The following is a 24,128-nucleotide window of genomic DNA, read 5'->3' on the forward strand; positions in this document are numbered from 1 at the left end:
CCTCAGACCTCTTCTCCCACCAGTGTGGTTTCCCTGGGCAAGCCCCTTCTCTGGAGGGGTCACGTTCATTTCTGGGCTATGGGGAAGGAAAGGCAGGGGTAGAGGTCAGTCGCTAAGATAGAGTTTAGAGTGTGGGGACTTTGAAGGCCCAGGAAAAGTAGTGGGGAAAGGGTTAGTCACAGGGGAGCAGGTGGGGAGGGGCTAGTGTGTGTTCCTTGACTGAGGACGTCTGGCAAAATCCTGGCTGAATATGTTGGCCCTCAAATGGTCTCGCTTTAGCACACCTCAGTGATGCCTGCCCTGGTCTCAGAGAGACCTGCCTAAGAGCTGGGACCAACTGGGAGGGCCCAGTCAGGTCTGAAAGCTCCACCCACTGTTCTCATCATGCCCACCTTAAACTCAGGCCACTTAGATGCCCAAACCCCTCTCTGGTCTGGTAACCACCATACTTATCCATCCATTCCAGCCACCCTGATTGAGGACTTCCTCCTAGCTCATCATATTTTGGGGACACATGGTTTTCATATGAGCACAAGAGGGAGGGACAAGGCTGGAGAGGGTGGCAGGTCTTCCGAAGGCCACAGCAAGCAGACTGGACTTGGTGCAAAGATGGGTGGGTCATCTCTTGCCCCTGCAGTCCTGCATACTCAGTCCTTCCAGGTGTCACTCCTGCTCAGAACTCCTCCATGGCTCTCTGTTGCCCCCTGGATCAAGTCCAAACTCCTCAGCCTAGCGCTTGAGGACAAAGTGCTGACCCTGTCTTCTCAGCACCATGTGCTGACTTCAGCAACTAACTTTCTTCGATTGTAGTTGGCTGGTCATATCGCCTCTGCCCAGATTGAGAACTGCTCAAGGGCACTCCTTGCGTCCCCTCTGGCCAGCCTGGGCATGGGGGTAGGGAGCAGGCACAGAGGAAAAATCAAACAAGAGCTTGTGTTGGGGGGATGTGTGCCATGGAGAGGAGGATCTTTTCTAAACTCTGACTTTCCTCCAAGGCTCCTATTTGCCCTAATGTGGAACAAGGGGGGCTGGACTGAGCTAAGCTGTACCATTCCATGGCTCAAGAGGCCACAGGAGAGCCTTCAGCGATGAGAATTCAGGGCCAGGCCTGTGGCAGCTGATGAAAGGGATGGTTTTCCTCAGTCTCGAGCCTGGCTGGCATGCACACAGGAGGGAGAGGGGACCCACACAGTCCTTGTCTACCAGCCTGGCCAAGTCTGGGGTTCTATCTGTTGCATTGGGTCCCTGGGCCTCCTGGTTTCACAGGGCTCTCAGAAGGCTGGAGGTGAGTCAGATGGCCTCCTGCCACCTAAGAGAGCTTTGGAGCTGACCTGACGAGGAGCTTATGGGGGAGGTCCTGGACCTGGCTAAGGAAAAGGGGTGGAGAGAGTTTGTATACTGATGTCTGTGTATTGATTCGTCACAGCCTGCAGAGCTCCCAGCCACTGCTGCCTTTCTTACAAAGGTGGTAACACTCTTCCTGCAGTTGGTGCCCACCCCCTGCCTCAGCCCTCATCACTCCAGGTTAGGATTCTCAGTTTCCTCCAGAGCAGAAACCTTCCCCAAGACATGAGCCCTTTTAAGTGTTCTCCAGGTGCATGGTAGCTGGCAACACAGATGCATCGCTAAGCATTTGATGAATGGGTGAATTTTTCAAGCCACCTATAGCTTCTCTGGTCCCTTCCCAGTGGTGGGGCTGACGGGCCCATGATCTCCCTCTTGCCTTCCCCCCTGGCCTGGCTGGCTGAGCCCCTGGTTCAGGTAAAGTCATGTGTTGAGGGCAGAGGGGTTAGATGAAGGTCCATTTTCTCCATCCAGATGATATCCTGGGAGGTATTGTGGGGGGGTGGTAGGGGGCACACATCCCAAAACTGCATCGTTTTATGAGGAGGAGAGGTGAGCTGGCTAAGCTTCTGGGGCCTTTTACTATACTAAGGGTCATGTTACATGTAGTACTAATTGGCAGACCAACCATCTGCCTGGGGCCGAAAGCTGTAAAGTTAGTGTGGAGTTTGGGCTCTAAATTCCACGCTTAGGCCCTCAAGGTTGGATATCCTTTGAAGGCAGGACTGCTTATTGGAAGGCTATTTCACCCACTTAATACCATTTGCTCCCTCTCCTTGACTACTGTTATCTCCTTCTGCCTCTAACCTTCCCCTCCCCCACTCCAATCCAGAGATTCAGAATTCTGAACATGGAAGTCTCCTGCTGGAAACCCTTTTGTGGCTCCCTCCTGCACTCAGGATAAAGTTCAGATACCTTGCAGTGGCTTGCAGTACCCTGCTCCTTCATCTGGCTTTACCTTTGGCTTCTGTTCACTGCGTGTACTCTCTGGTCTCCAAGTCTTTGGAAATCTGTTCTCTGCCTGGAACCATCTTTCTCACTTCTTGCCCATCTCTCCAATTCTTACTTAGCCTTGTGGACACCTGCAGCCTGGGAGATTATAAGCCTTCTCTGAGCTCTTGGCACAGCCCTAATCTCTTTGCACAGTGATTATAGATTTGCTTGCCTCCTCTCCCTGATGTCTGAAGGGAGATTAATTTATCTCTGCCTCCCCAGGTCCAGCACAGGTATGGGTACAGAGCACAGGGCAGGAAAAGTTTTCTGACCTCAGGGGTGAACCAGTCCAAGATAAACGTGTCAACGGCTCTGTACGTTCCCTGTCCTCCTGACCCTAGGCCTAGTTGGGCTTTCCCTAGGGCTCCCTGGTACCTCAGGTTGTCAGTCCACATATTGAGACATCTCTGGAGGGTGCTCCACCTTGCCCTCTTCCAGCGGCTTTTGTGGACAGCGTGGGATGTGCCTGGGCTCTTGCACCTGCACCCAAGTTTCTGAGACATAGCAACTTGGTTCCTCTGGCAACACACTTCTAGGGATGCTGTGCCCTTCGCAGCCTAGAGCTAGGGGAGTTGGTCACCGCCACCTCTTCCAGCTCTCCGTCCACCCTGTGCCTTGGAGGAGCCCTAAGTAAACAAGCCAGGCTCAGCGTCCCTGGGCCCAGCCTCCACCCCAGGGCCCAGGAGGAGGCACCTTGGGTAGTCTCCAGGCAAGACGGGCCCGCTGGGGAGGGGCAGAGAGTGAAACTGTTCTGACGCAGTGTCATTTCCTCCCCCCTAACAACCACTCAGTTTGTGTAACACAATCCCTCCCGCTTTAACCGATGTGCGCCGGGATGCAGAGGTCACAGAGCCCGTTGAATGGTGCGAGTTCACGACGGGGTTTTCCCGTTCAGTCGGCCTGACTTATAGCACGGACAGACCCTGCCCCGGAGGCTTTGCCGAGGCCTCGAATGCGCCGGCTGTCCTCGAAGGAGCAGCTGCCAGGCCGGCTGACGGCGAGCAGACAAAGGCTCAGCCAGCAAAGCGCGGGCCCCGCCCCGCAAGGGTGGGTCTGCAGCGACTGGTAGCTCAGACTTGGGCCTCGTTGCGCAACCCAGGTTTCCTCCGGCTCCGCCCCACCTTAGCTGGAAGCCCGACCCAGTCCCAGCTTTCTCGAGACTCCGCCATTAAGGCTGGGGTAAAGGGATGAGGGAGTGAGTGATGTCCACGTAACCCTCCGGGGCGCTTTTACCTTCCCCAAACCCAGCCAGGCAGGAATAACACTGCAGCCGCGTATCACCGCACCCTTAACCCCAAGGCTCTTGGCGCCCCTTCCCCAACGTCGGGCCTGCCTAATAAGGCAAGGGATCTCTGGCCGGTGGTGGGCCCCTCAATATAATTAGAGGGCTATCGACCTCACACCCTGGTACCGGGTCCTGGCTTAGAAGGAGTTGATGCAAACTACGACTCCCAAGAGGTAGTAGGGCTATCTGGCTCTCCATATTCACGTGACTTCCTTCTCCTGGAGAGGGAGTCACGCGGTAGGCCGGTGAGGGGGCGGGGCCATCGGGCTCGTCCGCGGTGCCAGTGGCCTATGGGCGGCCGGGTCAGATGGGCGCGCGGTAGGGGGCGGGACCGGCCTCGCGGCACGGCGCGGGAGCGCGCCGGTAGCGGCCGCTGTAGGGGGGCGGGGAATATCGTCTAAGGCGACCGTGGCAGCTTGGGCATCGACGACTGGCAGTGGTGGCGGCTCCTGGTGCGGTTCGGCGCGCGGCCAGTTTTAGAGTTCGGAACGGAACGCTCGACGTCGCGGTCCCCGCCCGGAAAGTTTGCTGCGGAGCTGCAACCTCCTGGCCGGCGCGGCCCGGCATGAAGCGGCGCTGAGGAGCCGCCGCCGCCGCCGCCGCCGCCGCCGCCTGAGGAGGAGCCGCAGCACCCTGGGCCACGCCGATGACTACTGCAAACTGTGGCGCCCACGACGAGCTCGACTTTAAACTCGTCTTTGGCGAGGACGGGGCGCCGCCACCGCCGCCCCCGGTCTCGCGGCCTGCAGGTGGGTGCCGGGCGGGGCGGGAACGAGGAGCGTCAGCTCTTCTCGCTCGCAAGAGCTCGCCCCCTCCCTGCCTGGTCCCTTGGTTGTCCCGGGTCTGGTAACATCGTGTGTGTGTGTGTGTGGGGGTGAGTGTCTGGTAACATCGTGTGTGTGTGTGTGTGTGTGTGTGTGTGTGTATGTGTGGTGATGTCTGGTAACATCGTGTGTGTGTGTGTGTGAGTGGTAACGTGTGTATGTGTGTGTGTGGGGGGGTGAGTGAAGAGCGGATTTAAACCGCTGAGGAGGCGTGTGGGTCGCAGCGACGTGGAAGTGGCCGCGGGCTAGGCTGGAAGCAAACTAGTGGGGAACTGGACTCCGGGACGCCTGGCCAGTGGACGCCGGGGTTTGGAGGCCGAGGGTCGGGGTCGCTGCCCAGGTGGCCTCTGGTTTGCTGCTTTGCCAGCGTGGTGCGGAGGAAATGTCCCTGTGAAGTGTAAGCAGGTTTGGTTTTTCATCTATTCTAGGTTTTAAAAGCAATCTTCATTTGAAAGATGCGCATTCTGAAAGTGCAGGAGCTCTCTAAAATTCGTGCACATGTCTGTTTAAACCTACTCTGCTAGGAGAGTTACGCTGTAGTGTTAACTTCCACTTGTGCATGTTAATGGCCCACATTTAATTCGAAGTGTAACTATAACGGGACTTTTCCGAAAACTGGGTTTCTTATTTTTTGAGCTAAGTCTTTCGGAAGATATTTAAAAGTGGGGTGCCGTGTTTGTAATTTTCCTAGAAAGTTCTGGAAGTCAGTTTTTAAGAAAAAGCTCACCTCGGAAGATGTTTTAAAGGAGATCATGAGTTGGGTTTTAAAGGAGAGCGTGAAAAGCTGGGCACCATAATGTTTGGAGGTCAGACCAATCAGGAAATAGGAACAGAATGGTTGGGGACTCTCCTGTGACCTGGTTTGGAATACTGTGGTTCATTAAGTTCAGTTTCCTTATTACTTATGCAGGTGAACTTCAAAAGGGAGATGGATAAGACTAATCCCCTTTTATTTTTTCCGGTGTTAGGTGAATTACTTTATGTTCATATTGATGTTCAATAGACTGTTCTGTAGGGTTGCACTGAAAAACATATCTGAACGTATGGCATAAGGATTCTCTGGGAAATATTTGTATTGTATTATCAGCCCTATTAGTCTTTATATGTTAGATGTCTTTCTCAACATAGTAAATAATTTACAGTAGTTATTTGTTGGCTGCGTTTTTTTCAATTCCACTGACATCATTTGAGCACCTATTATGCTCAAGGTAGTGTTAGGTAGTGTTATGATGGATGCAGAAAGAACTGAGGCACCTCAAGGAGCTTGGGAAATGGAATGGGGGGCACATAACCCAAATAACTGTGCTACTAGGCTGACTGAATGGTGGTGCAGCTTATAATAGAGGTAGAAACGGGGGGAAAGTGGCATTGGTAGAGAAGGTTGCATTGAATTGTACTTAAATTATGGGGATTTAACAAAATAAAATCTTGTTTGAATGAGTATTTTCATTATAAAGAAGATAAACAGTTGATGATGTCAGCAAACCTTTATTGGGCACAAACTTGATTAGAGCACATTAAATACCAAATATATGATCAATAAAGATGTTAACCAAACATATGAGTAATAAAGAATTATCATCAAGTAGGAGTTGTATGTACGTCCAAAACATTAAATAACATTTAAATGCTATGAATACAGCTATTTAAGGAATGATTTTTGCCATAAAACCCGTAAAAAAAACATTTTGATATTAAATGGGTCTAGAGGAGTTAAGGTTTGAAACTTGATTTACAACTGATTTTCCCAAAGTTAAACTTGAGCAGTTTTATTTGTGACAAAAAGTCCACTTTAAAGCAGTCTGTTTTTTTTTTAACATCTTTATTGGAGTATAATTGCTTTACAGTGGTGTGTTAGTTTCTGCTGTATAACAAAGTGAATCAGCTATACATATACATACATCTTCATATCTCCTCTAGTAGCTGTTTTTTGTAAATTAAAAAAAATTAGGTTGAAATACACATGACATAAACCATTTTTAATTGAATGATTCAGTGGCATTTAGTGCATTCCCAGTGTTGTGCAGTCACCACATCTAATTTCAACACATTTTCATCACCCCAAAAGGAAACCCAAAACCTACTAAGCAGTTGCTCCTCATTCTCCCTTTTCCCCTTCAGGTCCCTGGCAGCCGAATCTCTAATCTGGGATCTGTCTCTATGGATTTACCTATTCTGGATATTTCATGTAAATGGAATCATACATATGTGACCTTTTGTGTCTGGCTTCTTTCACTTAGCATAGTGTTTTTGTGGTTCATCCATGCTGTAGAACATCGCAGTACGTCATTCTTTTTTTTTTTTTTTTTTCGGTACGCGGGCATCTCACCGTTGTGGCCTCTTCCGTTGTGGAGCACAGGCTGCGGACGCGCAGACTCAGCAGCCATGGCTCACGGGCCCAGCCGTTCCGCGGCATGTGGGATCTTCCCGGACCGGGGCACGAACCCGTGTCCCCTGCATCGGCAGGCGGACTCTCAACCACTGCGCCACCAGGGAAGCCCGGTCATTCTTTTTTAATGACGGAATCACGTTCTATTGTATATATACTCCAATTTGTTTATTCATCCATAGATGGACAGGACATGAGCTGTTTCTACCTTTAGGCTATTGTAAATAGTGCTGCTATGAATACCTAGCAGCTAATTTTTAAATTCTATTGAAAAGGATGTGCTATTCAAAACTAAGGTTTCAAAGTTATTTGTCCACAAGATTAATTTCATTTTTTAAATAAATCCATTTCTTTTTTAAAAAATTTATTGTTTTATTTTTGGCAGGCTTCTCATTGCGGTAGCTTCTGTTGTGGAGCACGGGCTGTAGGTGCATGGGCTTCGGTAGTTGTGGCCACTCGGGCTCAGTAGTTGTGGCTCGTGGGCTCTAGAGCGCAGGCTCAGTAGTTGTGGCGCACTGGCTTAGTTGCTCCGCCGCTTGTGGGATCTTCTGGGACCAGGGATCAAACCTGTGTCCCCTGCATTGGCAGGCGGATTCTCAGCCACTGTGCCACCAGGGAAGTCCCTGATTTCATTTTACTATGCATAATTATGAGTGTGTAGTTTGAAGGAACTCAGTGGATTAACTGACCTACATTTAGGATGGTAAGATGAAGTAAAGCGGGCCATGAGAGTAAAATTGCTTACTAGGATTCAGATCAGTATTGGGTCATATCAGTGAGTTTACTTGTTTCTGAATTCTCTTCCTCACTGAAGCAGAACATTCCATGAGGGCATTGATAATGTCTGTATCTTGTTCATAGATGCCTAGCACAGTGCGTTTAACATAGTAGGCAACCAGTATTTGTTCAGTTAATGAAAAAGTACCACTTAAGTTTTGAGTCAGTCCTTAACGGTTTTTTTGTTGTTTTTTGGTGGTAGGGGAAGTTTATGAGACTTGTTTCAGTTCTTTGACTTTTATTGGTCAATTCCGTAAGACAGCAGATCTTGGTAATTTTGGGCTGCAGGTTTTCCTTCTCTCTCAAGGCTTAAGAGTACTTGTATCACATCTAAATTTCCATACAGAAGGTTTTTGAAAAATATTTGGAGGTGGGGGTGATAGTGGGTGGAGACTGAGAACAAGCCAAGGGGCTGAATTTAGTGAATATCCTAAGCAAGCTTGTTAAAGTACAAATTAGATGATTTGACACTTGATAAGTTCAATATGTTGTGACTTTTTTTTTTTTTTTTTTTGTGGTACGTGGGTCTCTCGCTGTTGTGGCCTCTCCCGTTGCGGAGCACAGGCTCTGGACATGCAGGCTCAGCGGCCATGGCTCACGGGCCCAGCCACTCCACGGCCACTAGGGAGGAAGCCCTGTTGTGACTTTTTTTTAACATCTTTATTGCAGTATAATTGCTTTACAGTGGTGTGTTAGTTTCTGCTGTATAACAAAGTGAATGAGCTATACATAAACATACATCGCCAGTAACTGACTTTTTAAGTTTATTGCTTACCAAGGTGTTTTGAGATTTTTCCATTAAAGAAAGTTTAAGATCCTAGTCTTTAGCTTTTTTTTTTAAAAAGGACAGTGTTAACTTTGATTTTTTTCCAGTTAATAATGAATCAAAATACTATATTTACATTTCTTTTACTTAATACCTAGTTTCAAAATGAAGAGCTACCTCAATAGGAAATAGAGAATATAAAATTGGTGTTAATGTATTTCATTAATATTATTTGCCATTATATTTTGCCATTATAAAGGGCAGTTTCTGGTGCTCTATTTTAGTGTATTGATTGTATATCTCTAATTTAGTTTGATGTTGTAATAATCTTTATGTTTCAAATTCAAAGTTTCATTCTCAGAGTTTGTTCATTACTAAACATTGACTTTCTTGTCCTGAATGAGAGTCACTGGGAGGAGGGTGTGCTATGTCTTATCTCCTGCTGCTTTTTGAAAGGGGAGAAATATCTTAGATACAATATGTATTTTTGTAAGAAAGTTACTTTATGATAAGTGTAGTTTTATCAGATACCAGTTTAGTATACACCTTTTTCACATAAAGTTGAGGAAAAAAATTTAAAATAAAAATTTAAAAAATGAAGTTGAGGAACTTTTTCTAGATCATTGTCCTAATCTTTAATCTGTAGTGTTCTACTTTGTTTAGTGCTTGGACATCTGATTCTGTTCTTCATAATTTACTGTCTTTTAGATAATTTCATTTTCTCATTTTTTGATTTTTATTGATAATTTATACTCAGTGGTTTTGTTTTATCTTGTTTTAAATGAGCTAATATATTTAAAGCTCTTAGCACAGTCCTTGGCCCAGTGGTACTCATTAAGTGATGGTGGTTAACATTTTTTTAAAAGCACACAAAAACTGACGATAGATGATTTTTTATTTCCTCCTATTTCCTAGACCTTTTTCCTATACTAAACTAAAACATTTAGAGAGTAGGGGCAGATGAGAGATCCTGTCTTTTAAACCTTTCTTAGATGAGTTGGAATATTTGTCTTAGATATTTTTATTTTTTCCTCTTAATTCTATTTTCAATGTTACCTTCTTTCTCATATCTTACTAAACATAAGTACTGAAGGTCACTTGCTTTTAATTACATTTTTCTACTTTCTTGAATTAAGTTGTTACTAAGTATGGTGTGAAGGATGGTTAATTTGCTAACCATACTAAGTATAATTGGCTATTTAAATCAGTATGAAAAAAGAGAAGTTGCTTGTATGGTTTCCTGTAGAAATTAATGGTGTGTTTGCACGGCGCATTAGATACTTAAAGGAAGATTTGATTACTGCTGAACCTTACTTTCACACCATAGGTCAGCTTTTTTTTAAGACTCGAATGCAGTGAGAATATATAAGTGATTGAGTCAGTGATAAACATTTCACCATTTCACTTGGAAGAATAATATAATATTCTGTTTCCTTGACACTTTTCCTGATAGGGGTAGAGGATGCTCCTAAGGGTATTAGCAGAATTTTGTGATGGAGATTAGTGAATAAATGTGTTTTAGTGAGTATGGGGAAAAATTGAGGAAAAAATTTCAATGTCATATTGTTTTGTTAAAACTTTATCATTGTAAGAACATTGCTATACCTGTGCTTTCTTAGATTTTCCCATTTGCCAATACAGAAGGGATATTTTGGCATATATTCTAAACTATTAGCAGAGGTAATACTGTAGTTTTATTAGATGATATGAAAATTAAAAGTTGGCATTATGTACGTTGCTAAGAAATTGTGGGGGTCTAGTAAGGCCTGAATCTTAAGTATTTAAGGGCATTTGAGATATTAACTTAAGGTATATTGTAGAATCAACTTCTTATTATGACTTGCCTTTCTGTGGCAACCAGTAAACCTCACCTAAAATTACTGTATTTTTATTGAAGTATATCCCAAACTCTGCTTTTGTGTCTTGCTCTGTATTTATTTTTTCAATGAAGTGTGATCATGAGGACATTTTTGGTTAGAAATTGTGGAGTTTGTTGTTCTTCAGAAAAAGTAATAAATAAAATACTAATATATAAAATGGAATATTTTAAGAGAAGATAATGAGTTGTGTTATTGATTGTGAAGTTTAACGCCCTTTACTTTCCTTCTTAGTATTGAGTAGTTGGTGATTCAATATGGTGATGTTTTATTTTAAGTAAGAGGTGGGGTTGAGAAAGCCAGAATATATTGAAGTCAATTGCATTACTCCTGAGAGTTAGGAAACCTGAGTAGGTTGAGCCTCATTTGATAGTAAGCAGTAGTTTGACTGCTCACAGCAGTAACATAAATAAGGGAGGTGTTGTCTAAAGCTGTCCTGGTGGGTCAGGGGAGTAGACACAGCAGACTTGGCAGTAAGCCTGGCTTCTAAAACAAAATCCAAGTCATCAAATTTGCCCAGGCATGCCATATGAGGTTCAAGTAACAGTGGAATTTAAGAGGAGTGAGTTTGTTCGGGGAGGCTTAGGAGAGTCACAAGCAGTAGCAAGCTTTTTTAACAGCCATAATTTTAGCTCAAACATAGCATGAGTCTGCATATATTTCAGCATTTCTGGTAATGTTTATATAATTATATTGCATGACTCTCACCTGTTTGCCTGAATTCGGTAAACTTGAGAAGAGAGGAAAAATTAGACCTGTAATATTTAAGCAGGATGTTGTATGAATTGTCTGTGAATTGATAGCTGACATTTAATCGTTGGGACATTTCTAGTTAACATATTGGTATTCCTGTGTGTAAGGGAAATACATCTTTATGAAAGCCTGAAAGTCTCAGGTACACTGGAGAAGTAACTTGAAGGCTTCATTTTCCTACAAAATGTACAGTTTCCATATGTCTTATGTTTCAGAAGCAGGTGAGATTTTGAATATTTTAAAATACGTTTTCAGTGTCTTAAAATTTTTATATTTCTTAATTTTATATTAAATTTTCATCAGCTTTGCTGTTTAATTAGAAAATAGGTAGGATTATGTGAGCTTTGAAATTATAACTTTTTTCAATAATGTTGATTTATATCACATGTAAAAATATTTCGAAAAACATTTTTTTCCATCATTGGCCAGAACACTTTAATGGACAGTTTGTGAGTTTCATTTATTTATTTATTTTAAATTTATTTATTTATTTTTGGCTCTGTTGGGTCTTCGTTGCTGCGTGCGGGCTTTTCTCTAGTTGCAGAGAGCGGGGGCTACTCTTTGTTGTGGTGCGTGGGCTTCTCACTGCGGTGGCTTCTCTTGTTGTGGAGCGCAGGCTCTAGGCGCGCGGGCTTCAGTAGTTGTGGCACGTGGGCTCAGTAGTTGTGGCTTGCAGGCTCTAGAGTGCAGGCTCAGTAGTTGTGGTGCACGGGCTCAGTCACTCCGTGGCATGTGGGATCCTCCCGGACCAGGGCTCGAACCTGCGTCCCCTGCATTGGCAGGCAGATTCTTAACCACTGCACCACCAGGGAAGTCCTGTGAGTTATATTTAAATGTAAGTATTTTTCAGTATTACTTTAAAATAAAAAAGACTTAAATAAAAATGGCATTCAGAAATTGTTGAAGCTAGATGATAGGTGTATGGGAATGCATTATAGTATTCTCTGTACTTTTGTGTATGTTTTTAAATTTCCATAATAAAAAGTTTAAGAATGACATTAAAAAAACTACTCAAGCTCTTTAATGTTCTAGATTAGGATAGAAAAAATAAGCACTTAAAAAAAACAGCATTGTGAAGTTAATGGAATTTGCTGTTGCATGTGATTTTTTAGAAAACTGGTTTAACAAATAAAAATAAAAACTAGTTGTGGTATGTCTGATTTACAAAACTCGTTTCTCCCTTTGGGTAGAATTAGTAGTGAGATGTTAGTAGTGTACATAAATAGGAAGTAAACTGATCTTGTGATGTGCTTTTGAGTAGGTATTTTTTAGTTTTTAAAATATTTTCTAAGTAACTATATGGGATCAGATAAATTCACTTATTGTTTAATGATTTAAGGGCTTAAAATTTTAAAAAATTGTAATGTTTGAAAAAAATTTTTAATGTTTGATCATGTTGCTTGTATCTATCAGTCTAATGTTTATTTATTTTATTTTTTAAAATTAATTTATTTATTTTTGGCTGTGTTGGGTCTTTGTTGCTGCACGTGGACTTTCTCTGGTTGCGGGGAGCTGGGGCTACTCTTCGTTGCGGTGCGCGGGCTTCTCATTGCGGTGACTTCTCTTGTTGTGGAGCACGGGCTCTAGGGCACGCAGGCTTCACTAGTTGTGGCACACGGGCTTAGTTGCTCCGCGGCATGTGGGATCCTCCCGGACCAGGGCTCGAACCCGTGTCCCCCACGTTGGCAGGAGGATTCTTAACCACTGCGCCACCAGGGAAGTCCCCTAATGTTTATTAAGTATTGTCAGTCTCTTAAACTTTTAAATTTATGATGAAATGAAACTAGAGAACTCAATCTTAATTTTAAGATTAGATTTTTAATCTTACTGTATAATTAGTAGAGATTAATTCACAAAAATATCACATATATAAATCCTTTTGATTTGTAAACATTTCAGAGCAAAGAAGATCTGAAATTTATATCTTACATTTTGTGAATCATATTGAATACTAAAGGAATACAAGTTTTAACCTTGTCCTTTATATAAGGAAAGTCTTTGGGGAAAATATAGAAAGTTCTATCTAAATGTTACTTTTTAATTTTTTTATTGCTGTATAAGCATTTTAAGGAAACTTGATATTTCCTCTGCCATCAACACTTCCTTAGAGTTTTTACTTCCTTTTAGTAAAGGTTGTTCAATAAAGAATGGCATTCAGAAATTATTGAAGGTAGATGATAAATGTATGGGGACTCATTATACTATACTCTCTACTTTGTTTTCTTTTTAAAATATTTATTCATTTATTTATTTGTTTGCACCAGGTCTTAGTTGTGGCAGGTGGGCTTCTTAGTTGCGGCTCGAAGGCTTCTTAGTTGTAGCATGCAAACTCTTAGTTGAGGCATGCATGTGGGATCTAGTTCCCTGACCAGGGATCAAACCCAGTCCCTCTGCATTGGGAACGTGGAGGCTTATCCCCTGCGCCACCAGGGAAGTTCTTCTTTATGTTTGAAAATTTCTGTAATGCAGAGTTTTGAAATCTTTAGACCATGATGCAGAGTAAGAAATACATTTTATGTTTTGAGCCAGCACACACATACATGTTTATACACAGAAAACTGAGATAGAAGTTTCAGTAAAGTAGCATTTACCTTTACTCTGGCATTACCCTCACATTTTCTTTTTCATTATTTTAAAACATTGTTGGTCATGTCTTACTAATAGATCACTACCTTCAGTTTGAAAACCAGAGCTCTAGGAGATGGTTTCATAGTTCTGATTATATTAAAACTATTAGGTCATTGACAAGTTCTTGTTAGTCAAGCCATATTTCCCATGTCTGTAGTTCTTTAATACATTTTTTTAAAATTAGTTTTTATTGTGGTTGTCGAGGCAGGGAGGGAGAGGGATGGACTGGGAATTTGGGCTTGATAGACGCAAACTATTACATTTAGACTGGATAAGCAACAAGATCCTACTGTATAGCACAGGGAACTATATCCAATCTCCTGGGATAAACCATAATGGAAAAGAATGTTATAAAAAGAATGTATATACGTATGTAAAACTGAGTCACTTTGCTGTAAGATTGGCACAACATTGTAAATCAACTATACTTCAGTTAAAAAATTATTTTTTATTGAATTAGCTTATTGCTGTCTTTTAATTAATTAATTAATTAATGCCTGCATTGGGTCTTCGTTGCTGCATGTGGGCTTTTTCTAGTTGCAGTGAGCGGGGGCTGCTCTTCATTGCAGTGGCTTCTCTTGTTGCGGAGCAGGGGCTTTAGGCGTGCGGGCTTCAGTAGTTGTGGCTCGGAGGCCGTAGAGCTCAGGCTCAGTAGTTGTGGTGCACGGGCTTAGTTGCTCCGTGGCATGTGGGATCTTGACCAGGGCTCCAACCCTTGTCCCCTGCATTGGCAGGCGGATTCTTAACCACTGCACCACCAGGGAAGCCCCTATTGCTGTCTTTTTATTGGATTAGTTGGTTGATAAATTATGCCACTTCCTGAAAATGAGTCGTATCTTCCCCTTTCTCTGCTCTATGGCGAAAATCAAGTCTTGGTCACCTCCTGTTTGGATTTGTGTAGTTTTTTCTTCATACTTTATAACCCCCCCAAATAAGTTTTGTAAGTCACAGCTAAGATCATCTTTGATTCCTGCTCCCTTGTGTCTGTAACCTGCCTCCTCTTCACTCGTTTTCCTCATTGTGCTTTACCTTTTTTTTTTTTTTTGGGCTGCATTGGGTCTTCATTGCTGCATGCAGGCTTTCTCTAGTTGCAGGGAGCGGGGGCGGCTACTCTTTGTTGCAGTGCACAGGCTTCTCATTGCGGTGGCTTCTCTTGTTGCGGAGCATGGGCTCTAGGCGTGTGGGCTTCAGTAGTTGCAGCACGCAGGCTCAGTAGTTGTGGGTCGCGGGCTTAGTTCCTTCATGGCATGTGGGGTCTTCCCGGACCAGGGATTGAACCCATGTCCCCTGCATTGGCAGGAAAATTCTTATCCACTGCACCAACAGGGAAGTCCCCTGTGCTTTACCTTTTTTATATCCCTTACTCTGTACATTAGTATCAAGTTCATCATCTTTAGTTTTATTTATCTCTTTTCAGTCCTAACATGAAATCTTTCCTTCTACCCATTTGTTTGAACTGCCTCTGCCGTCCACATATTATTTCATAGTCTTTTTCTTTTGTGAGGCAATTTAGAAACATTATTTTGAGGTAGTACTGAACTAGATCTGGGTTCTAAATTCATATCTGTTGCTAGTTGAGTGACACTGCTTAAAAAGCACAGAATAGGGCTTCCCTGGTGGCGCAGTGGTTGAGAGTTCGCCTGCCGATGCGGGAGACACGGGTTCGTGCCCCGGTCTGGGAAGATCCCACATGCTGCGGAGTGGCTGGGTCCGTGAGCCATGGCCGCTGAGCCTGTGCATCCGGAGCCTGTGCTCCGCAATGGGAGAGGCCACAACAGTGAGAGGCCCGCGTACTGCAAAAAAAAAAAAAAAAGGCGCAGAATAATTTCAGGCTAATTTAATTTTTTCATTTTATAAGAGAGGAAATTGAGGTTCAGGATGGTTTGCCCAGGGTCATTTAACTAGTTAGTTACAAAACAGAGACCCAGGATCTCTGGCTTCTAGTCTTTGTTCTTCTCTAGTAAATTGCTTAATTTCTGCTTGAAAATCCTAGAGTTGTTTTTGCACAGCCTATAATTTTTTTTTTTTTTTTTTGCGGTACACGGACCTCTCACTGTTGTGGCCTCTCCTGTTGCGGAGCGCAGGCTCCGGACGCACAGGCTCAGTGGCCATGGCTCACAGGCCCAGCCGCTCCACGGCATGTGGGATCTTTCCGGACCGGGGCACGAACTCGTGTCCCCTGCATCGGCAGGCGGACTCTCAATCACTGTGCCACCAGGGAAGCCCCACAGTGTATAATTTTGATCATGTTTGTAACTGTTCCTTTTTTGTGTGTTGTTAGGTAAATATTTAATCCAATATTATTGACTACCTATTTAAGTGCAAGTTATTCTTATATACATTATTTCTAAGTCTCGTGATAACCTGAAGAGGAAGGTACTGTTTCCATTTTACCTGAGGAAGCAGAAATGACGGTAGATTTGACCATCTAGAAAGCAGAAGGGTTGGGATTTGAACCCAGGTTTTCTGACTTGGGCTCTTGCTACTATTCCTCTTGCCTCTCTCCTCCCAGGAAGAGTTTAAGTACAGAAATAGTTTTTCGTTTGGTAAAACCAAGATTCATGGTGAAGCACATGGACTCAAACATGTCTGAGCCAGGGTTTACAAATTACACATGTGTTCCTGTGACTAGATTTTCTGCTTTTGGCTCAGAATGGCCGCTTGAGGGATGCTTGTTACTCCCACCTGCTCTAGACATTTTTAAATGGTAGCAGTGGGACTTGCCTGGTGGCACAGTGGTTAAGAATCCGCCTGCCAGTGCAGGGGACACGGTTCTGTCCCTGGTCGGGAAGATCCCACGTGCCGTGGAGCAGCTAAGCCTGTGCACCACAACTACTGAGCCTGCACTCTAGAGCCTGCGAGCCACAACTACTGAGCCCACGTGCTGCAACTACTAAAGCCTGTGCGCCTAGAGCCCGTGCTCTGCAACAGGAGAAGCCACTGCAGTGAGAAGCCTGCGCACCGCAATGAAGGGTAGCCCCCGCTCACCACAACTAGAGAAAGCCCGCACGCAGCAACAAAGACCCAATGCAGCCAAAGATAAACAAATTAATTAATTAATTAAAAGAAAAACTTACTGTGTCAGTATTATTATGTATGAATATGATTCAGTTTATTGGAGTGGATGTATATTAAATACAGCAGTGATACAGGTACAGAGAAGGCTCTCTGAGAGCGTAAATGACAGAGTTTAACTTTGAAAGGTCACAGAAGAGGTTACAATTGACCTGAATCCAGTAGAGTGATTTGCCTTAGGTAGATAGGGTAGGAAATACATTTCAGGCCCATTAATGACCACTCCCAAAAACACAAGTTAGCATGGTCCTTTCATTTTGGAAGGTTGAAGATCAGGCTATAATATCCAGATGTGGCTGGAGAAGGAGAGCCTGTTATGCTGTATTAAGGAGTTTGGATTTTAGATTGAAGACGGGGAGCTGTCAGAGGATTCCAAGCTGGGCAGGAATGTCAGATTTGTGCTCTGCTACACTGTGGATAATGGATTGAGTAAGGTAGGAATGGAGGCAAGAGCAGTGTTGTTTCTGAGAAATGATAATGGGCAGAGGAGTGGAGATGGCAAGTTGGGAATGACGCTGAGATAGATTTAGGGGAAAGAAATCAAAAGGACTGGTATCAATTGACTAAGGAGAGGAAGGAGACTAGGATTATTTCTGTTTTTTTAATTTTGGTCAACTGTGATAGGAGAAACAGATTTGGAGGTGGGAAGGGGGAAAGATGATTCATTTTAATAAAATATACCAGGTACTATGAAAAGTCTGGGAGGCTTATATGCTGTTTTACCAAAGAGTGATAAAGTATGGAGAAGAGACTAGACAAAGTAAAAAGGGGGTTTGGACTTCTGGTGGGGTGTAAGTTGTGGGTAGGTGACTAGGAAATGTGTGATAAATAAGGGTTGTTTTGTAAGATTTGTTATGCAGATAGGAGTAGTTCTCTTCCTGGTATGGGAGAGAGGAACACCTTTATAAAGGGAAATTTATGCCCAGCTTTTGGGCAGAAAGGGAGAGGGCAGAGAGTTCTTCCTGTTTGCTGTTTTTCAATTGACTTCAACTCAAATAATCCTTATGCCAAAGTTGCATATTTTGGAGTAGCATATTCTGATCCCCTTCAATAATAAACTATTTGTTTAAAGTGTACAGTTTGGCAAGTTTTGACACATGTATATCTATGGACATTTCATCACATTAAAGGTAGTGAACATATCAATCACCCTGAAAGTTTCCATGTGTCCTTTGTCATCATTCCCACCCACACACTTTTCCCCTTTTCCCAGACAACCACTGAAATCACTGTAGAAAAAATACAAATGGAATCATGAAGTATATAGTTTCTTTGTCTAATTTCTTTCGACATTGTAATTTTGAGATTCATCCATGTTAATGAGCCTATCAATAGGTCATTCATTTTTTTTTAAAAAAATTATTTATTTATTTGTTTGCGTTGGGTCTTACTTGGGGCACACGGGATCTTCGTTGTGGCATGCAGGATCCTTTTTTTTTTTTTTTTTTTTGGTTGTGGCATGCAGAATCTTTAGTTGAGACATGTGGGATCTAGTTCCCTGACCAGGGATCGAACCCTGGGCCCCCTGCATTGGGAGCGTGGAGTCTTAGCCACTGGATCACCAGGGAGGTCCCAGGTCATTCATTCTTATTGGAGAGTAGTTTCCATTGTATGCATATCCCACACTTTGTTTATCCATTCACCTCTTGATGGACTTGGATTGTTTTGGCTTACAAATAAAGCTGCTGTGAACATCATGTATAAGTCTTTGTGTGGGCACATTTTTCCTTTATCCTTGGACCTATGGTTGGATCATGTGGTAGGTATGTTTAACTTTTTGAGAGACTGATAAACTGTTTTCCAAAGTGGATATATCATTTCACATTCCTTACTAGCAGTGAAAATGTACATTTCCACATTTTCACCTATGTTTTGGTGTGGTCAGTCTTTTTAATTTTAGTCATTCTAATAGGTGTGTAGTAGTATCTCCTTGTGGTTTTATTTTATACTTCCCTAATGACTAATGCTGTTGAACATCTTTTTATGTACTTTTTTGCCATCTGTATGTCTTTTTTGGTGAAGTGTCTGTTTAAGTCTTTTGCCTATTGAAAAAAGCTTTTCATATTGAAATAATTGTAGATTTACAGAATGTTGCAAAAAATACAGAGAGGGAGTTTCTGGGTATCCTTTACTCAGTTTCTCCCAATGATAAACTCTTGCATAACTATAGTATAATATCAAGACCAGGAAAATGACATTGCTACAATCCACCAAACTTATTCACTTGTCACCATTTTTACATGCACTCTCTGTGTGTATGTGTAGTTCTGGACAATTTAAAAAATTTTTTTAAATTAATTTTTATTGGAGTATCATTGATTCACAATGTTGTGTTAGTTTCTGCTGTACAGCAAAGTTAATCAGTTATACATATACATATATCCACTCTTTTTAGATTCTTTTCCCATGTAAGTTCTGTGCAATTTTATCACATGTGTAGGTTCGTGTATCCACTGCCACAATCAAGATGCAGAACTATTCATTACCACAAAGTTCCATCTCATTAATCCCTTTATAGCCGCCCTACTTCCCTCCCACCTCCCTACCCCAGTCTCTAATTCCTGGTAACCACTAATCTGTTCTCTATCTCTATAATTTTATTTTAAAAAAATGTTATATAAATTGAGTCATATATTGTACTATTTAACCTTCTGAGATTGGCTTTTCCACTCAGTATAATTCCTTGGTGATCCTTCCAAGTTGTTATGTATATTAAATTTGTTCCTTTTAATTACTGAGTAGTATTCCATGATACAGATGTATTACAATTTGTTTAACCTTTTACCCATTGAAGGACATTTGGTTATTTCCTGTTATTGGCTGTTATGAATAAAGTTACTGTGAACATTTGTGTGTAGATTTTTGTGTGGATATAAGTTTTCATTTCTCTTGTATAGATGACTAAAAGTGCAGTTGCCGCCCAACCTGCAATATGTGAGTTAAGTTTTATAAGGAATTGCCACACTTTCACATTCCCACCTGTAGTGCACAGGTTACCCAGTTTCTCCGCATCTTAGGCAGCATTTGGTATTATCAGCATTTCTTATTTTAGCCATTCTGATGTGTGTGTAGCGATATCTCATTATGGTTTTAATTGATATTCCCCTAATGACTAACACTATTAAGCATCTTTTTTTTATCATCTGTGTATCATTTTTGGTCAAGCATCTGTTGAAGTCTTTGCATCTTTAAAAATTTTTTTATTGTTGAGTGTTGAGCAATGTTTACTTTTTTTAGACACAAGTCCTTTATCAGATATATGCTTTGCAAAGAGTTTCTCTTAATCTGTGGCTTGTCTTTTCAATAACAGTGTCTTTTGCACAGGTTTTTAGTTTTGATGAAGTTGATTTATCAATTTGTTCTTTTATGGATTGTGCTTTTGGTTACAGCTGAGAAATCTTTGCCTAACCTGTATAACAAAAAAGAAGCAGACTCATAGAGAACAAACTAGTGGTTACCAGTGGGGAGAGGGAAAGGAAGAGGGGCAATAAAGAGGTAGAGGATTAAGAGGTACAAACTACTAAATAGAAAAACAGCTGCAAGTATATATTGTACAACATGGGGAGTATAGCTAACATTTTATAATAACTATAAATGAAGTATATAAACTTTCAAAAAATAAAATAAACTGCAAAAAAAAAAAAAAGAGAAATCTGCTTAACCTTAGTTCACAGAGATTTTCACCAAGGTTTTCTTTTGGAGTTTTATAGTTTTGGGTATTGTATTTAGGTCTGTGTTCTATTTTGAGTTAATTTTTTGTGTGTATGGTGTGAAGTATGGACCCAAGTTCATTGTTTTTACATATGGATATCCAGTTCTTCCAGCCCCATTTGTTGAAAAAGCTATCCTTTTCCACTGCATTACCTTTGCACCTTTTTCAAAAATCAGTTGATGGTGTGAGTTTATTTTTTGGCTGTGTTCTATGTTGAGTTGTGTGTCTGTTCTTTACAGATACTGCACTGTCATTTCTGTACCTTTATAGTAACTCTTGAAATCAGATAGTGTCATTTTTCCAACTTTGTTCTTTTCCAGATTGTTTTGGCTATTCTAAACCTTTTGCCTTTTCATATAAATTTTAGAATCTGCCAAACTGTTTTCCAGACTAGCTGCACCATTTTCTATTCCTATCAGCAGTGTACAAGAGTTCCAGTTTCTCCACATCCTTGCTAATTCTTGTTATTTTTCTATTGTGGTCTCTCACTGTGGTTTTGATTTGCATTTCTGTAACGACTAACAATGTTGAACATCTTCATGTGCTTACTGGCTATTTTTACATCTTCTTTGCTGAAATGTGTATGCAAGTCCTAAAAATACTTCCATTTTTAAATTGAGTTGTTTGTCTTTTTGTCGTTGAGTTTTAAGAGTTCTTTATATATTCTGGTATTCTGGATACTGTTTGAGATTATATCATATGCTTGTAGCAGTACATTCTTTTCACATGGTGTGCATTCCATCCTAGAATCCCCCATACCCCTCGTTGATTTTTTATTTATTTAATTTAATTTAATTTATTATTATTATTATTTTTGCGGTACGTGGGCCTCTCACCGCTGTGGCCTCTCCCGCCGCGGAGCGCGCAGGCTCAGTGGCCATGGCCCACGGGCCCAGCTGGCCCGCGGCATGTGGGATCTTCCCGGACCGGGGCACGAACCCGTGTCCCCTGCATCGGCAGGCGGACTCTCAACCACTGCGCCACCAGGGAAGCCCTATTTATTTTATTTTTAAAGATTTTTTTTGATGTGGACCATTTTTAAAGTCTTTTTTGAATTTTGTTACAATACTGGTTCTGTTTTATGCTTTGGTTTTTCGGCCGCAAGGCATGTGAGATCTTAGCTCCCCGACCAGGGATTAAACCCTCACCCCCTGCATTGGAAGGCGAAGTCTTAACCACTGGACCGCCAGGGAAGTCCCCCTCGTTGATTTTTTTAAAGTTCATAGGTTAAAGTTTCATTCTTTGTGATGTATAGTTCTTTGGGCTTTGGCAAATGCATAGACTTATTTATTCCTTACCCTAATACCATATAGAACAGTTTCATTATTTTAAAAATTCACCCACTTCCTCTTACCTTTATGTCTGGTTTCTTTCACTTTGCAAAATGCATTTAAGATTCATCTGTGTCATTGTATGAATAAATATCTAGTTCCTTTTTATCACTATAAAGTATTCCACTGTATGGATGTATCACAGTTTGTCCATTTACCTGTTGAAAGATATTTTGGTTCCTCTTGATATTTGGCAATTATGAATAAATCTTCTGTGAAGAGTCACATACAGGTTTTTGTGTGAACATAAGTTTTTAATTCACTTGGTCTTCTCATATTATCGTTTTGGTTTCATTAATTTTTCTCTATTCTCTGTTTTCTGCTTTCATCTTCATTATTGCCTTTCAAACAGAGAATTTTAAGAAAGAGGAGTGTTTAATACCTGCTTTTTCAAGGCAATTGATGCAGGTGCAGTGTATCTGAAGCCAGATACACTGGAAAGTGAAGAAGTGGAGACAGTGACAGTACACTACTGTTTCTAAAAATTTAGTTTTTAGAGCAAGTTCTCTCAACTTTGGCATTATTTGTTTGTTTGTTTATTTATATATTTATTTATTTATTTGGTTGTGGCAGGTGGGCTCCTCAGTTGTGGCACGTAGGCTCCTCAGTTTCAGCATGTGAACTCCTAGCTGTGGCATGCGTGTGGGATCTAGTTCCCTGACCAGGGATTGAACCCTGGCCCCCTGCATTGGGAGCACAGAGTCCTAACCACTGCACCACAAGGGAAGTCCTATTATAGACATTTTGAACTAGATAATTCTTTGTTTTGAAGGGAGCTGAGGGAATTCCCTGGCTGTCCAGTGCTTGGGACTTGCCCTTCCACTGCAGGGGGCATGGGTTCGATCTCTGGTTGGGGAACTAAGATCCTGGAAGCCACGCAGTGTGGCCAAAAAAAAAGGGGGTAAAATGTTTAGCAGCATTAGCATCCCTGGCCCCTACTCGCCACATGTCAGTTGTATCCCTCTGGCTGTGACAATCGAAAATGCTTCTAGACATTGTCAAATGTTCCCTGTGGGGCAAAATTGTCCCCTATTGAGAAACCAGTGTTTTAGAGGAAGGAGGAGGGCAAGACCCTAAAGAACTCAAATCTCAGGGAAGCTTTTTGAAGGAAGTGAGAGATTGAAGGAAGTAGCCAGTGAGAGAAGGAGAGAAGGGGAAGGTTGAAGTTATGAAAGAGAAGATAGCTGATGGAATTCGGGGCTGGAAATTAGATCATAGGTGGAGAGAATAGCTTTATATCTGAGATGAGTCACTTTTCTTACGAAAAAGGAAGAAATGAAAAGGATAAAGGTAGAATTTGTATAGATACATGTATTTTTGAGGCATAGGAGATACTGGCTCTTTGTCAAGTAGGGTCAGGATCCCTTGCTAAATGGGGTGTCACTATGGAGACGATGACTGAAGAGATTAGACGTTTGGGATATGGAAAATAAGAGAGGGAGCTGAGCAGAAAAAAGCAAAAACGTTACTGAGTGGCCTTCAGGGCTCAGCTCAGTAGGCAGTTTGAAGATTTGTGTTTCTACCAGTCTGGATGGTTGTTATCTTCTTCTCCCTACCCCCACAGCAATATTTGAGTGTTCAGGTGTAATAACAGGAGACAGATGATTGCATTGATTCTGGGCTGAAATTTGCTGTATGGAAGGAAGGTCAAAGAGTGGATGGAAATGAGCTACCAGGAAGAAGGCAGCTGAAGTGATGGAATTTGAGATACAGACTAGATAAGGAAGGAAGTAAAGCCAGGAGGTGAAAGATTGTTTGAAAGAAAAGGGAGGGGTTCAGAGACTGTGCATCTAGATGAGGTAATGCAGTGGGTATAATGGAATAAGAGAAGACAGTGATGAATAGTTAGGGCTAGTGTTCAGAGATGGAATTTGAGTTTTAAGATTACAGATGTTAAATGGGCTCTGGCAATGTCAAAGTCCAAGTTAGGTTCCTGGGAGTTGGATATTAAAGTAAGGTGAGGGGTGAAGAGCAAGGATGTTGAAGACACCTAGGATCAAGTAGACATGGAGTGTTGAGGAAGCCTGTGTCAGATGCCAGTGACCTAAAGGCCATTAGATACTGGTAATAACAGGTGGAAGGTGATTTAGCTGGGTGGTGTGGGCCTTCCAAAAACTGGTAAGAAATGTTCCAAAAGCTGGGAGAGGTGTGTAGGAATAGTTGAAAGAGTGTTGACTCTATCTTTTGGGCCCAGAATATGAATTTGAGAGTTGGTGGGTGGGCAGCCATACATTACAATGACTACTAGAGAAGCAGTGTCCTTAAGGGAACCAACTTTAAATTTGAGAGATAGGGATGGGAGGGAGTCTTCTGTTAAGAGATCGAGAGCAGAGAGGAGTCGGGTGGAAGGTGTCATCCTTATTTGTAGCCTGAA

The 24,128-nt window shown here is 42.2% G+C and overlaps 1 protein-coding gene across 3 annotated transcripts in view; it reads left to right on the plus strand.

Annotated features, from left to right (window-relative positions):
* Positions 1 to 4,012: 4,012 nt before the first annotated feature.
* NFATC3 (nuclear factor of activated T cells 3) overlaps positions 4,013 to 24,128 on the plus strand; it is a 133,721-nt gene continuing 113,605 nt past the window's right edge. For all 3 annotated transcript variants that reach the window (XM_059998895.1, XM_059998898.1, XM_059998896.1), the window contains exon 1: positions 4,013 to 4,371. In XM_059998895.1, coding sequence (XP_059854878.1) covers positions 4,269 to 4,371 — 103 coding nt within the window. In that variant the 5' untranslated portion in view covers positions 4,013 to 4,268. The remainder of the gene's footprint in view (positions 4,372 to 24,128) is intronic.

This window comes from Delphinus delphis, chromosome 20, assembly GCF_949987515.2.
Source record: "Delphinus delphis chromosome 20, mDelDel1.2, whole genome shotgun sequence".
Taxonomy (NCBI): domain Eukaryota; kingdom Metazoa; phylum Chordata; class Mammalia; order Artiodactyla; family Delphinidae; genus Delphinus; species Delphinus delphis.